Source organism: Thamnophis sirtalis, unplaced genomic scaffold (genome assembly GCF_051295495.1).
Source record: "Thamnophis sirtalis isolate CommonGarterSnake01/CBP01778 unplaced genomic scaffold, rThaSir2_p1.2 scaffold_1, whole genome shotgun sequence".
NCBI classification, from domain to species: domain Eukaryota; kingdom Metazoa; phylum Chordata; class Lepidosauria; order Squamata; family Natricidae; genus Thamnophis; species Thamnophis sirtalis.
The window spans coordinates 60,700,927-60,716,331 of NW_028261381.1; the positions used below are offsets into that span (position 1 = coordinate 60,700,927).

Sequence of the window (15,405 nt, forward strand, 5' to 3'; positions counted from 1 at the left end):
ATATATCTACATTTTAAATATAACAGATTTTTATTGTACATTTTAAAAGAAAAGAAAATTCCATTTTTAAGTTACACTCTTCTACAAAACAAGTATGAATCCTTCCATATACATTTTTGGAAACAATGTGTCACAAAAGACAAAAAGTTGCAAAATGGATTTTCAAGTAATGTAGTTAATCACAGCTGCTGAGATATGTATAGGTTCAAAGAGATACAAATACTAAAAAGATGTCAACAGATGCTAGGGTATTCTTGTGACCATTTTTCTTGTTCCTTCAGCCCACCTACCCGCAATGACCTATTGTAGTTGGGAACATTTACAATAAAAACCAGGGAGTAATCCCCTTAAAATGTCAACTAACAATACAAAAATCAAAGGTTACCACAGGTAGTCCTTGACTTACAATGGCAATCAGGATACAAAATTTCCATTACTAAGTGAGGCAAAGCAGCATGTGACTGCACTGCTTAGCAACAACAGTTTCAGTAGCCTCAATTGCGGTCATTAGGCCAGGACAGCACTGTAAGTAGGAGAGGACCTTACGCTTCTCCTGTCCTGCCATCTTCGCTTCAATTCTCCTAACTCACCTATCTCCTAATCCCATCTCTGCCCTTTTGGCTGCTTTGCACTCTGCCAGTTACTTCTGCCACCCTCCATCAATCTTTGCCAGCTTCTTCCTGCTTGTAGTCTGGAATCCAGAGCAGACAAGGATGGAGTCCTGTAATGTGTGTGGTAAGCACAGCAGGGTGTCTGGAGTTTTGAGTGGCAAAGGAGCTTGCCATGCTCAGCCAAACAAAGAGGCAACAGAGTTCTGCATCACTAGGTAAGGCAGGAGAGTCGAAGGCAACTCCAGTCAAAGATGAAGCTTATATCAAGGTACTGTTTGAGGTGGTGGCAAAACCAGGGAAAACAGAGGGATGCAGGCACTTGCGGCAGAGTGTAGCCTGCAGCTTCTGTTGGAAGGCTCCTAGAAAACCAATCTGCAGGCTTCAGCAAGGGTAAAGGCAAGTCCATAAGTAGCAGAACCTACCCAGACTCTCTGCTCAGCCCAGCCTGCAAAGCTTTGCAAAGGGTAGCAGCTTCCAGTGTGCTAAAACCTGCAAACTGGGTCTCCAAGGGTAGTTTTAGAGCACTCAGTTAGAAGCTGCTGGTTGCTCCTAAGGCTCACTGGATTTACCTTCATTTTTTCAGCACCACTGTAATTTTGGATGGTAACTGAAAGAATAGTCACAAGTCGAGGACTACCTGTATAAACCAAATATTGACTGGTAGAATAACATTTCATCTAAACTAGGATAAACACACAGTTCATTCCCCGTGTGTTCATTTTCTTCCCAGCAAGCCAGTTCACAGTACAGTTTACAGTATAGCTAATGCTTGAAAGGCAGCTTCAAAAGTTTCAAGGCAGCAAGCAGATGAACACAAGACACCTGCAGCCAGGATGTGCACTTTCTATGCTGCCCAATTTTAAAAGTTTTGAAACAGTTTATTAGTAGACAAGTATTATCTATATGAAGCAGCTTTTCCTTCAGCTCCATTTCCACACCAAGGAAATCAGTATTACTTGCTTCAACTCTACATGTCAGGTTTCTGCTACAGATATAATGGCAAAATCAATATGTCAGCAACTACCCTGGTGATCAACCTTTGAGGCATTTTGTGTATAGGATAAGGAACCCTTGTTGGAAAAAATGAAAGATAAATTAAAGTTTAGATTTCAACCTGGAATAGCCAAGTTAGATGGGGTGATGGGAAGAAAGATAACAGCTCCTGAGGAAGTAAGAGGTCAAGGGACTACAGGTAATTGTCAACTTACCACAGTTCATTTAGTGACTGTTTGAAGTTACAACGGCACTGAAAAAAGTGATTTACGACCATTTTTCACACAAATGTTATAGCATCCTCATGGTCATGGGATCAACTTTGACAAACGGTTCACATTTATGACGGCTGCAGTGTCCCAGGGGGTCATGTGATCCCCTTTTGCGACCTTCTGAGAAGCAAAGTCAACGGGGAAGTCAGATACACTTAACACTAACTGCAGCGATTCCCTTCACATCCGTGGCAAAGAAAGGACGTAAAACAGGGCAACGTCCACTTAAGAAAGTGTCTCACTTAATGGCTTGATTGGGGCTTGATTGTGATCGTAAGCTGAGGACGGTGTAACCAATGGTTGAAAAGGGTGTGGAGAGCCCATTTCATCACACCTCTCTGGAAACCCACCCACCCCATGAAGATGCGCTGGCTGCCTTCATAGCAACCCAACTGGTAGAATACATGCAGCTTTTTTTTTTTAATACACGGGTTGCGGTTGTGTTGCATGGGGGGGGGGGGCAGAATGTCCAGAGTTTCCAGGTGTAAGAAACCACACAAGAGGTTGGATTTCATAAATTTTATGAATGGATAGAGACAAGAGGTAGAAATGAGAGGGAATTTGACGAATGTCAATAACTTTTAGTATGCAAAATAAAGATGCTATAGAATTATGGATATAATATGGAAAAATTGTAAATAGGCTAATGTAAGTAGAAATTTAGTTAAATTTTCTTTTCTCTCCCCCCCCTTTTGGTTGCATTGTTATAATTGCTGTAAATATATTACTGTTATAGTTATTGGCTTGTTAAGCATGTTAAGATTTGTTATTGATTTTCATTTGGTTTTGCTTGATTTGTAATTGTTACCCTGACATGGCACTGTCTTTTCAATAAAGTATAAATAAATAAATTTATATATTTATAAATAAATATAAAAAAGAGGTTGGATTTCGCCCCGTTCGCGAAGCTACAAGTGGGGCGAGCTGTGGAGGCTCCAGCGTGTCACACCAATGCAAGCAACAGCTCTCCCGGATCCCTTGAGGTATTCCTCTCATCCAACTCCCCTTTCGGATCTGCCCCAAAGACAATTCACACACATACCCCACGAACCCCGGGATAACTCAATAGGGATGGCCTGCACTCCTCCCAATCCCTTTACCTTCGTAGGCGCTTCTCGAGTCTCTCTTTGTATAATAAACGCCGTCGCCTCTCTTCCGTTCAGGGGGGTGGAGTGGGGGTCCTTCTCTCTGCCCCCTCCCCGTGAGCAGCCCCTCCTTTTTCTACCTCACGGCGCGTGCCAGCCCACCTTCGCCGGACCCCCCTCAAAGCGGAGGAGAGCCCCTCCCCTTTCGATTGGTGGAAAAGGGCAGCTGGCGGGAACCAGATCAGCCGCGCGAACGTCCGTCTGACGCAAAGACGCACGTGAAGAAAAAGAGAGGGGGAAAAAAGAGAAAGGTGGGGAGAGAAACAATCGCGGGAAAGAATCGAAGAGGGAGAAATTCCCCCCTCCTTACGTCATCACGGCGACGGCCGGCTGCCTTTCCCGCCGCAGACCTCCACGCGGATGACGGCAGGAACAACTTTCCCCGAGACTACAGTGTTTAGTTCGCGGGGCCGAGTGACGACTCTCCCGCGCTCAGCCTTCTGCGCACGCGCAGGGGGAGGAGGAAGCGCAGGAATCGGGCTCCTTTCCCCCCCTCCCCGTACGCGGTTTTTTAAGAGTGGCTTCGAAGCGGCCACGACGCATGCGCTTCCTTCCCTTTTTTCCCCTTCCCTCGGGCCAAAGCAAGAGGTCAGAGGTCACGACGGTTGGCAAGAGCGGCGGAGCCAGAAGGGCTGAGAGGAAGAGGCGGTGGCTTGCGCTCGGATCCATGATGGCGGCGGCTGAAGTTGAAGCGGCCTCCTGAGCTCAAAAAAGTCCCGACCATGCACAGTTTGGCCACGGCTGCGGTAAGGCCGAGATAGGCCCGATGCAGATCGTGCCTATTAAAGGGAACGAGAGGCCTGTTGGCAGAAGACATTGGGAGCCACTCATTCCTCTCATGGGAGGAGAATGAGCTTAAAGGGGAAGGAAGGGGGCTCCGAAACCAAGCCGTCCGGTGGGGGGTTTTTTCCCGCCAAATTGTCCTCGATAAGAAATTTTCATCCTTTCCTGCGCCCTCAGCTCCCTTTTCCTCCGGTCGCCGCTGAGCTCGTCTTCGGGAAACGAGAGTACTGCGAGCTTGCAGCGACCTGGTGATGGTGGTCGCGTGCATTTCCATATGCTAAACCATGCGGGGTTGTAATTGCCGGCGCATAACGTTGGCACACGTGAATGTGGCTCCAGAGATTAGTGATTTTGGAGGAAGCTTGTTAAGGGCCAGCTGCTGGGCGTGTAGATCCTAGGTAAAGTTCTAGTGATGGTATGTTTAATTATCTGCAGTCATTTAGTGTTATTCGTGTGGCTTTTAGTTACACGTATTAAAAGTTTGTCAAAAAGTACTGTTTTGGGAGCCTTATTAGTTAGGGTTGTGTGAAAGTAACTTGAATAATTTAAAAAATTCTAAGTACTGTATATCTAGGATGTAGCTTTGAAATGACTGTAGGTTGAATTAAAGTTAACAAATGTATCAGTAACTTGATTGGAAGTTTAACTAAATAAAAGTATTGAATAGTTGTGAAAAGCAAGATGCCATTTCTCTATTAAAACCTGCAGTGGTTTTAATAGATATGAGTGGAAAACCAGGCTTCTTGTGTACTTGTCTTTGCATGCTGTTCCTTTTTCTTTTGCTTCTTCCCTCCTCATTTTTGTCTTCAGTTGTTCTCTTGTTCCTCCCACACTTGTTACATTAATTGTACAAGCAAGCTAATATATAGCAAACTTTTAAGATACTATATGTGGAATGACATTCAGTTTAGAAATTGGGCAAAGGTTCATAATTATGGCTATTCAAGATACAGGAACTGCTTCAGTGTTGAAGAATACTGTAATGGGGAAATAAAATTTGGAAGTAATTAAAACAGTATAATTCTTAGTTGTTGATACCTGATACAGATGGTTCTCAGCTTATGACCACAATTGAGCTCCACATTTCTATTGCTAATCAATAAAATTAAATGAATGTTGCCCTGTTTTATGACTTTTCTTGCCACAGTTGTTAAATGAATCACTGCAGTTAAGTTACTAACATGGTTGTTAAGTGACATGCCTTCCCCAAAGGCTTTGTATGTTAAAAGTTTGCAAAAGGTGATCAATGACCATGGGACATTGCAACTGGTCATAAATAGGTGCCAGTTGCAAAGTGCCTGAATTTTGGTCATGTGACCACAGGGATGCTGTGACAACCATGTGAAAAACAGGCATGTCACTTTTTTCAGTGTTGTAACTTTGAAATGTCACTAAACAAATGATTGTAATCCTGAACTACCTGTACCAGATTCTTGTGAATGTTGGTGTGAAAGGACTTAACTTCAGCATTCTATTTAAAAGAGCAGAGCAGAATTTTTGCTGTGATATAGTCAGGTGATATATATATATATATATGTATGTATGCATGCATGCATACATACATATACACACACACAGACACACACGGTATTCTCTTGCAGGATAAGCAACATGCAAAGCACAAAACAACAGTAACTAGACTATACTGTAGAACAGGGGTGTCAAACTGGTGGCCCACAGGCTGGAGGTTTCACATTCAGACCACGCCTACCCCCAGCGCCACGAACAGGAAAAAAGTCATGATACATCACGTGACACCAACGTGACATGGCAAGCTTGTCACCCGTGCTGTAGAACATGATGTCAGGAAAGAAAATATACCCAAATGTAGTTAACATTTCACCACATCTCTCCCTGACTTTCTATTCTTGTAAATAGTTTTGCTTTCATTATGTCTGTAAGCTACTTCATACATTGTCTTTTGTTCTACTTTAAAAACTTATCACTTGATTTTTTAGGATCTTGAACCTCTTCAACATGTTTTGTACTGTCACTCATTTTTTATTCAATCCACATTATCACCCATTCTTTCATGAATCTATATCTTGTTTTCCACAAATACTTTTAAGTACGCTCTCCAAGACTTTTTTCTTTTTTTAATTAGGAAATCACTATTGAACATAAAGTCATATCCATATTGAGTTCTGACTTCTTTTTGATACAGTGTACTAGGGCGTCCAATACACTAATCAAATTCAGCTGATGGCATTTGAGGATGCAAACAAAATGTTTTAGGCAGCGGTTCTCAACCTGTGGGTCGCGACCCCTTTGGGGGTTGAACAACCCTTTCACAGGGGTCACCTAAGACCATCGGAAAACATATTTTCAAAAAAATATGGAAAACATAAAATAATTTTATGGTTGGGGGTCACCACAACATGAGGAACTGTATTAAAGGGTCGCAGCATTAGGAAGGTTGAGACCCACCGTTTTAAGGTCTTCACCATAACACATTCACTTTTCCTTTTCTGTCTTGGTTTATTTGAACTCACCATAAGGGATTGATTGGGGAATTCCACAAAATAGGATGCATGTTTGCATGACAGGTTCGTGCCACTAGCCTTCAAAAAGGCAGCGGTCATCTACTTTCTGAAGAATGCCACTTAATCTGCTGCTTTCCCTGTTTCAATTGAAGTATTAATTACTTGAAGTTGATCACAATTAAAAAGTTTCCTTAAGTGTGTTATCTCTTTTTAAAGCCAGTGCCAACGGCACTTGCACAGGTTGATCGAGAGAAGATTTACCAGTGGATTAATGAACTATCCAGTCCTGAAACTCGTGAAAATGCACTATTGGAGCTGAGTAAAAAACGAGAGTCTGTCCCTGATCTTGCCCCAATGTTATGGCACTCATTTGGCACAATCGCAGCTCTGTTACAGGTAGGTTGAATGCAACTTTTAATTGAGATAGCTGACCCACCTATTTTAAAAGCAATTCATTTTGCACATATCTAGATACAAATTACTACAACTTTAAAGTTCAACTGAGAAAATGAATACATGATAATATATTTACAGTTGTTCTGAACGAAGTTCCAAAGGAACTTGAAAGATAGTAATAAAGAATTTGGGATGTGCCAATTGAAACTATGAAGATTTCCATAACAATTCTTTCTGTCAATGGATCATAATTAATTAGTGGGGCGTTCGGTAATGCTTCAATAGGAAATATTTTCACGGTAGTGGTTTTTCTTTTTCATAGGAAATTGTAAATATCTACCCATCTATAAATCCACCAACGTTGACAGCTCATCAATCCAACAGAGTATGCAATGCTCTGGCACTTTTGCAATGTGTTGCATCACATCCAGAAACCAGGTATACATACTTTGTGTATTGACATTGTGGAAATTATAATCATTAATTAATAAAGATATCTTAATATTTAAATAATTATTTTAACGTAAGTTATGTTAAAAGGTATCTCTTCCTGATTGCTATTTTGTCAAATGCATTTTTCCTTCACGTCTAGGTCAGCTTTCCTTGCTGCACATATCCCTCTCTTCTTGTATCCCTTCTTGCACACTGTCAGTAAGACTCGTCCCTTTGAATATCTGCGACTCACAAGTCTTGGAGTAATTGGTAAGCTGCTTTTTATGCTACTTTTAAGAAATTCTTGCTTTTGAGAAATGAAGAGTAATCTAGATTCATCAGTAAAAAGTATAGAAAAGCATTGTATTAATTTGAGTGGGGATTTTCTGAAATTTGGCTTGAGAGTTACAAAACCATGTGGAATTGTATGGCAGTTTGTCAGTGTTAGAACTTCCACGTTGGCAATACATTGTAGAAGTAGTAGTCTCCATATATCTGAAGGGCAAACATGTTGAGAAAAGCTATCCTAAAGTGGTCTGTGCCACTAGACTTCTGACATTTAGCACAAATGTCAGCTCAACTAGGAAGCAAACTTAGGGCATCCAGCTTAATCCCACATGTATGTCCCACTGCTACATTTTTTAGTTCTTATTTCTAAGTCCAGATAATATATTTTACAAATTAATTAATTAATGTAAAATGGAAGTCCTCAAAATATTGAAGGATCTTTGTTTTTATTTTCTGTGGTTTAAATGTGCTTATAGGCTCCATTGGCAGTTTTGACCAAAAAAACACACTTTAAAAATTGATTTGATTCATCTGAAGTTTCCCATAGGATATAAGCTCCCTCTCGTTTGTGGAGCTTTCTCCAAAAACTTCATGATGCAAACACTCCACGTCAAAATCCTGCTTGGATTTGGGGGACAGCTCTTTTTCAGCCAGCCCCCAGGAACTAAGGGAGTTGTTTTGGTTATATGGTGCTTGGCAACCTATTGTAAGTGGAAGGGATTGCCAAGGGCCCAGAGTGCAGTCATGTGACTGAAGATGATGCAACAGCCATAATTTGAGGCGTGTGTCATAAGTCTCTTTCAGCACCATCATAATTTCAAAAAGTTGCTCATTAAACAAGGACCACCTGTACCATCTATTAATTATGATCAATCCTTAATAAGGCAATGAAACAGATTTTTTTACTATATAAAGTTCCATATTAACTCATCAAATTCAAATTACAAGTTCATTTTTTATGCTCTGCATAGTTCCTGGCTTTAAAAAGCCCATCATGCCTAAGCCTCAGCTCCAGAGTAAGGAACAGAGCCAAGGAGAGCAAGGCATCTTGGTTGCAGAATGAGACAACTCACTGCTGCCAGCTTGCCATGACAAACTCATCAACTTGCCATGACCAACTAGCCATGGGCAATTTAGCAATTCAATTTAATTATTTAAAATATTTTAATTTTTGTCATTCACATTTCATTCTGTCCCTTCTTTTGCACCCTTTCTTTAATGATTTTATTTCTTCGATATTGATGTAACTCTTATCCCACTACGAGTTGGCCCATGGTGAGTTGTCCTGTGGTGAGTTGGCTGCAGTGAGTTGGCTGTGGCAAATTGTCATAAATCCTCCTGGTTGCTGCCTATCAGCAGCATCCTTGCTGGGAGGTCAGCATTATCCAATGGCTGCCTTGCTCCTTGGCATGCAGATCTGCTAGCTGTTCCCATGGATGCAGAAGAATCTGGCCCTTTACAAAAAGGCTGGTGGCCCCTGGAATAGCCTCTTGTATCTGATGTAAGCGTTTTATGTAGTATTTTAAAGGGTCCTTTGATTTGTAAATGATGTGATGTCACAATTTTTCAAATGTTTTTTATAGTCTAGATCAGGCATATCCAACCTGTGACCCTGAACAGCTAGTAATATAGACCCACAAGGTAATAAAAATATTAAAAAATAAAGGAAGTTTGTTATTTATATATGTTAACTATATTATATATTTATGTGTGGCCCAAGACAATTCATCTTCACACCATGCAAGCCAAAAGGTTGGACAATCACGGTCTATATTGTTAAGATTGAGTATGCTTAAAAATAAATTATTACATATCTTATTTGAAACAAGGTTGAAATTTCTGGTCATTTTTTCAATGGACTATATTCAAAGGGGAAAAATATTCCATCAGAAATCAAGTCTAGTTCTACCATTCATTTAAAATTTGGTTAATGAAGGAATAAAAGATAGCAAAGTCCTGTTAGTTGTAAACTTCTATAGTAAGTTTTAGATTAATGACAGCAAACATTTATTTATTACAATCATGGAGGAATGATTTTGCGTTGATAAATTTAATTTGTATCATAAATCAACTAATTCTGATTAATGTAGACCTATTGTTTAATTAATTGAAAAATACCAAAGTATCTGGTCAGTTCAACTTCCATTAGATTTTTGTCAAACTATGTGAAATTTTATCTGGTCTTTCTCTGTTTTAAAGGGGCTCTTGTGAAAACAGATGAACAAGAAGTTATCAATTTCCTACTAACAACTGAAATTATCCCTTTGTGTTTGCGGATCATGGAGTCTGGCAGTGAGCTTTCCAAAACGGTATTGCTTTCATTATTAATGAAATTATTCCAACTTCATGTTTGCTCTTTTTCTTGTCTGTGCATCTTATTTCTATGATACATCCAAAGTTAGCAAGTTACCATATTTTTCGGTCTACAAGATGCACACCCCCCCCAAAGTGGATGGAAATATCTGTGCGTCTTATAGAGCAAATGTTGCCGAAGTCCTGCCTACCTGCTAGCCCCCACCCTTCGGCCTCTGCCTCCCAGCAGTTTGTCTCCTTACAGCAAATAGCCTGGTCAGCTTCAGCACAGCCTGATTTGGTATGAGCAGCTGATTGGCAGTTGGATCTACCTTCTGGAATACCGCCTATCAGCTGTTCCAGGGTTTGGGGATCGCCGCCTCCGTGCATCCTGTTTTCGGCCTGTTCCAGGCAGCAGGAATCACTGCCGCCGCCTGGAACAGGCCAAAAAAAGGGCGCACGGAAGCTGGAAATGGGAGTCAGCGGTGGGTGGCGGCGGCGGTGATCCTCGCAACCTGGAACAGCTGATAGGCAGTATTTCAAGTGGCAGATCCAACTGCCAATCGGCTGCTCATGCTAAATCAGACTGTGCTGAAGCTGAGCGTGCAAAATGGTCATGAGTTGTGTGATAGTGAACTTTAAAGAATGGTATTGCTTTTAATTCTTTGTGTTTTTTCCATTCAAATTATTGATACTCCAGTGCAAAAACAAACTTGTTTTCCATCTGAGATTAACAAGCTATTTTTTCTCTACAAAGTGATTGAAGATGTGGCTTTCAAATTGTCATGATTCCCTGCTTCATTTAAAAAACATTGCTTTGAAAACAAAGCAAAATCATAGATGCCTGTTCCATCTTTCATTTTAAAGTAGTTTTATATTTATTCTTACCATATGTAAATCTTAAATTATTATGATAGCACCATTCTTCCCCCTTTGTTGACGGAGGAGTGTTCAAAAAATCCATCTATGTTAGAATTGAACGGCCCTCCCTTAACAGGGGAGGAATAAGACACCACCTATCTGTAGTCTACAAGATAGCCCTTTCAGCAGTTCCAAGAAGATTCCACAACCAATTACATCCGGATTCAGGTGACTCTGTGGGACAGATAAATTCCCAACTGGCCTAAACAGCTCTCAGAAAGAGTGCTAACAACCAGATGACTGCAAAGAAATACAATTCTTTCATTTCCCACCCACCCCAATCCTGTCAGAACCTATCCTTCCATCCAGCCACTCCATCACAACTGATGAAGCTTCTTAAGTGAGAAGCAAACATTTTCTTCTTCCTCCTGAAGGAAAAAATAGGCCAGTTGCCTTTTTAAAAAGCACCTTTGGGATTACTGGATCCATACTTTTGGTTGTATGTGAAGGAATGGTATAGTTTTTAGGCGCTGCATTACAGTCTCTGTTCAGAGTCCTGAGAATGGTGGTTCCATGGGTGTTCCTATGATTTGTTCTTATACTGATCCATGAAACTGAAAGTAGGCAGTGAGACAGAGTTTGGTGAGGTCCACAATTCTGGATATTTCAGTCTTAGTGTATTTGGTTAAGTTGGGTGTGTTGTGTAGTACTGTTGCCATGGATTCATTTGCTAGTTCTGGGACTATGGGTGTAATGTCTGCTGTATATATCTACATTTGAAATTGTATACCCCTTATTAACATTAATTACATTTATACACCATCCAAGTCGCTTACAATTAAAATTCCAACATGTAAAAAACATGGCCAACATCTTACAGCTTGATCATTGGTAGTGTTTTACTGTGTTAGGAGAGAGAGTTGCAATAATATTCTTTTCTCATCTAGTCTTTTTACTGTGTTTTATGTGGATTGGATTCAGTTTTACAGTGATTTGATCAAGATACTAAGATCTGCCCAAGTCCTGTATCATTTTCAACTCAAGCAGTTGCTCAGTCATATTCTTTTCTGTCTTTCAGGTTGCTACTTTTATTCTACAGAAGATCCTATTAGATGATACGGGATTGGCATACATCTGTCAGACTTATGAGCGATTTTCTCATGTTGCAATGATACTGGTAGGTTGCTCTGTTTATAAAAACTTAATAGCTCAAGATAGAATCCTGTTTATTATGTTTGAAGCTTTGAATGGCATCACTGATGGGTTGCAGGCTGTACGCCCCGGTACGGGCGTACCAGTGCCTGCCGGGAGCACTGGGTACCATTCCAGTACGGTGCTCTGGAGAGCCCACCCACTGTTCCTCGTTCCTTACCTGTATTTGAAGGAAATGGGCCAGCTGCGCACATGTGCGTAGCATACGGGACCTATGCGATGCTTCACCGAGCAGCTGTAGCATCGTGTGGAGCATCGCAGGAGGAAAGGACACCGTACCGGTTGCAACGGGATCCGGAACCCACCACTACATGGCATGAAGCCAGATTTGTGGAATTCTGAATTTCCACTATGCTGGACAGGGTGGATAGTTCCAGGTCTCTTTGATTAAATGTCATCTGCAGGACCTAGGAGGTGCACTTTCTCCATGGATGCCTCTGCCCTGTGGAATACCCTCCTCCCTGAGATCCAACAGCTCTCCATCTTGAAGGCCTTGAAAAGCTAGCTTTTCCCCCAAGAGTCGGGTTAGGGTCAGGCGGGATCTCTATAAATATGCATGTTAATATATGGGGGAGTGTTGTTTGAAGGCAAGGGAGTTATCTTTGATCATTTTTTATATGTTCACTTTTGTTTTGGGGGAGCTGTCTTGGGTTACTATACATACAATGGACTACTATTTATGTTCTTAAAATAAAATAAAATAAATTCTATATACTTACCATAGTAGGTGTATCATTTTGCACAATAACGTATGAAAAGTTGTTTTGCTACCTGAAAAGGCTTTATGTTGAATTGAGCACTGGACAGCAAAAGCATTGAGGAATGAGTATGAAGAAGTCAATATGTTTCTTCATTATTCTTGTTGTCTGTTTTAACCTAGGGTAAAATGGTCTTGCAACTTTCCAAGGAGCCTTCTGCCAGGCTGCTGAAACATGTGGTCCGTTGCTACCTTCGCCTTTCCGATAATCCAAGGTAGACATCTTAAAAGTTTCTAGGGGTCATTTGATTAGGTTAGGAGGGAGGGTGTTACACTTGGAACTTGTCATAGTTGCAGTTTAAAGTGCTGGGTAGTAATCCAGTTCCTTCCCATATGCAGAGCATCTTTCAAGTGAAAACTGATTTCCCTCCAAAGTACTATTACTTGAGAGTCTGGATGTATTCTTAGGCTTCCTCACAGAGATTTTAAACAGCAGCAATCAAATTGTTTAAACAGATGAAATAAATGCAGCACTGGCTGAACCAGTGATCATAAAATTCCAAGCTCGGGAGACAATTCTTTTATGAGCAGCAAGGGCCAAAGGAAACTTATGAAAATTCTTATATTTTTCTAAACCACTTCCAGAAAACAAGGTTAATGCATTTTATAGGAAGTGCTATGTTTTCATTCAAAACTGGTATTTACTGGTCCAGGGCTACCAATGGATCTAGCCTTTTGCAGAATCCAGGTGCATTTCTACAATTATTTAGTCAAGTAGCAATCATGATTAACAATTAACATATTCTAGATGCTAATATACAGCATTCCAGGGAATGTGATAGGACAGGAGAAGGATGCAGGGTATAGAGATGCAACGTGATGCCTTGGTCTGTTTGTTTCCTACTTGAAGGACCGTAATTGTATACTCAGGTGAGGGGCATGCTCCCCTCTTGTCCCTGTGAGTTTATTTGTTGGCCCCCTTTTTCTTGTCTCTTGATGTAGGGCACGGGAAGCCCTCAGGCAGTGCCTTCCTGATCAGCTGAAAGACACCACCTTTGCCCAAGTTCTGAAGGACGACACCACTACCAAGCGTTGGCTAGCCCAGCTGGTCAAGAATCTCCAGGAAGGCCAAGTCACCGACCCCAGGGGTATCCCCCTTCCTCCACAGTGACAGCCAAGGAGGTGGCAGAACCCAGGAGGAAACAGCTCAGGTTTACAGAGAGCCAGGAACCAATGACCTCTTCCAAATCCTGTCAGACATGCGTGGACAGCTCACTGGACTGTCAGTAGTCACCTGGACTGCAGGCCCTTTCTATAGCAACTTCTCACCATGTCTTTGAGGATTATGACACCAGCAAACACAGTCGGGACAGACAAGCCTATTTGAAGGTGTGGGCTTCATTGCAATGATCAGTCGAACACTGAGCTGGGCACTGCCTGCCTGGTTCAATCGAGCCGGCTTGGAAAGTGTTCCCCAGTTTTCTTGTGGTTCACTGTTTACATGTAAGTTCAATAAATATTGATCTGGTCATTTGACCCTCTTAGGAGTACCTTTGGAGCTGCATCTAGCTGTAAACAGGGAGGCCATTTCGTTTCTTCCTGCCTAAAATGGCATTTTCATAAGAGTCTCCTGATCTATTGTTTTTCATAAGGTTGGCCATCGTGACTGAGGTTCCTTAGACTTTTATCTCTTGGGGAAACGGAGGAGACAATAACATATCCTCAGCTTCCTAAAGGATTGTTCCTAGCACATCAGAAAGCAATGATTTTTTCCCCCTATCATATTGTTTTGGCCATTAATTAGAGAAGTTTTAACTCTGTGACTGCAATTGAAATGGTGTCAAACTTTTTGTGGATCCACATCTGCTAACTCTAGTCTGTGGGATCCATAATGCCACAAAATGAGTAGTGTTCCTCTTACATTCAGACACTATTGGAAGGAAAAGACTGTGTGGCTGCTATGGTCTTTTGTTACAGTTAATGCCTCTGTTTAATATAGAATTCCAAGGTGAATAAATCAGACGGACCAAGAGCTACTTCAAGCATTTCAATAAACATTTGCAAGCATTTCAGCCTTACAGACAGGGCTGCAAAGTGCAAGGGCTCTCATGCTCTTTTTCTTTCCTTGCTGCACACACGTCTTCACTTTGTAAGCACCAGTTTGTAGGTGCCTGCCACAGCTGAGGAACCCGTTAAGAAGTCTGCAGAGGCAGCCTTTCCCCTGTTCTAAATGGGAGTAGCAAAACAAAAATACAAAAAAAGAGGGAATTTAGAGAGAGGGAACCTTCCAGCTCTTAAGTCAGTTGCACAACACCTATGAGCAGGTGGTGTGTACGCCTTTGACCTTAGCTAATGCTGCTGCTTGGGTGGGAACCCATTTTCCTTTTACCCATTCCCATTTTCTTTCCCCCTGCTTCTCCAAATGGCTGGCCAGGCCAAGCCAAGAGTGTCAACACTTCTGTCTCTACATAGGTTGCTTTTGCTCTTACAGCAGCTCCCTGTTTTAAAACAGCCTTGATTTTCATCCCTGCCTTGAGTGGACTTTACCAACTGCTTCTGTTTTGTAACTTGAATAAAAAATAAGCCAAATCAGTCCTGACCCTCTTTGATTCAAGACAGGGAGGTGAATGGGGAGGGCAGCAGGATTTTTTTACTCTTAATGCCACTCGGGACCCAGGAGCAATGTTGTATTTCTCTCCAGATGACAGAAGCCAGATATTTTTGGGGGTGGAATCTGAGGGGAGTGATAGATCCCTCAAAGTTAAGATGAAAGAAATGTTAGCATTTTAGGTTAGAGGAATTTAGAGGGGGGGGAGATTCGGGGGGGGGGGGAATTGTAGTTGTAATCAACGTAGACTAATGAAGTTAATCTATTATGTTTAGCAGTTCAACAAGATTTTAGCCAGACAATCATAGTTCAAGAGTATGCTTTTATCCATG

General features: G+C 41.5%; 3 protein-coding genes across 8 annotated transcripts in view; 2 read left to right on the forward strand and 1 right to left on the reverse strand.

Annotated features, from left to right (window-relative positions):
* Window positions 1–3,441, reverse strand: part of USP37 (ubiquitin specific peptidase 37) — a 41,396-nt gene extending 37,955 nt beyond the window's left edge. For 3 of the 5 annotated variants that reach the window (XM_087712825.1, XM_087712822.1, XM_014068994.2), the window contains exon 1: window positions 3,332–3,441. The gene's annotated coding sequence lies outside the window, so the exon portion shown is untranslated. Of the gene's footprint in view, window positions 1–2,976; window positions 3,168–3,331 lie in introns of those variants that run through there. The other 2 variants (XM_014068993.2, XM_087712816.1) reach the window with 2 other exon arrangements.
* SLC11A1 (solute carrier family 11 member 1) overlaps window positions 1–15,405 on the forward strand; it is a 228,640-nt gene that overhangs the window by 197,609 nt on the left and 15,626 nt on the right. The window lies entirely within an intron of this gene.
* On the forward strand, window positions 3,497–15,057 carry CNOT9 (CCR4-NOT transcription complex subunit 9). Of its 2 annotated transcripts, none has more exons than XM_087712846.1 (8): window positions 3,497–3,767; window positions 6,504–6,683; window positions 7,006–7,121; window positions 7,276–7,385; window positions 9,603–9,712; window positions 11,635–11,733; window positions 12,649–12,739; window positions 13,461–15,057. In XM_087712846.1, exons 1-8 carry the CDS (start codon window positions 3,744–3,746, stop codon window positions 13,634–13,636), a joined length of 906 nt encoding a protein of 301 aa, XP_087568972.1. In that variant the 5' UTR covers window positions 3,497–3,743; the 3' UTR covers window positions 13,637–15,057. The 2 variants fall into 2 exon arrangements, with proteins under 2 accessions (XP_087568972.1, XP_087568979.1); XM_087712853.1 differs by having other exon boundaries at window positions 3,502–3,767; window positions 12,649–12,740; window positions 13,468–15,057.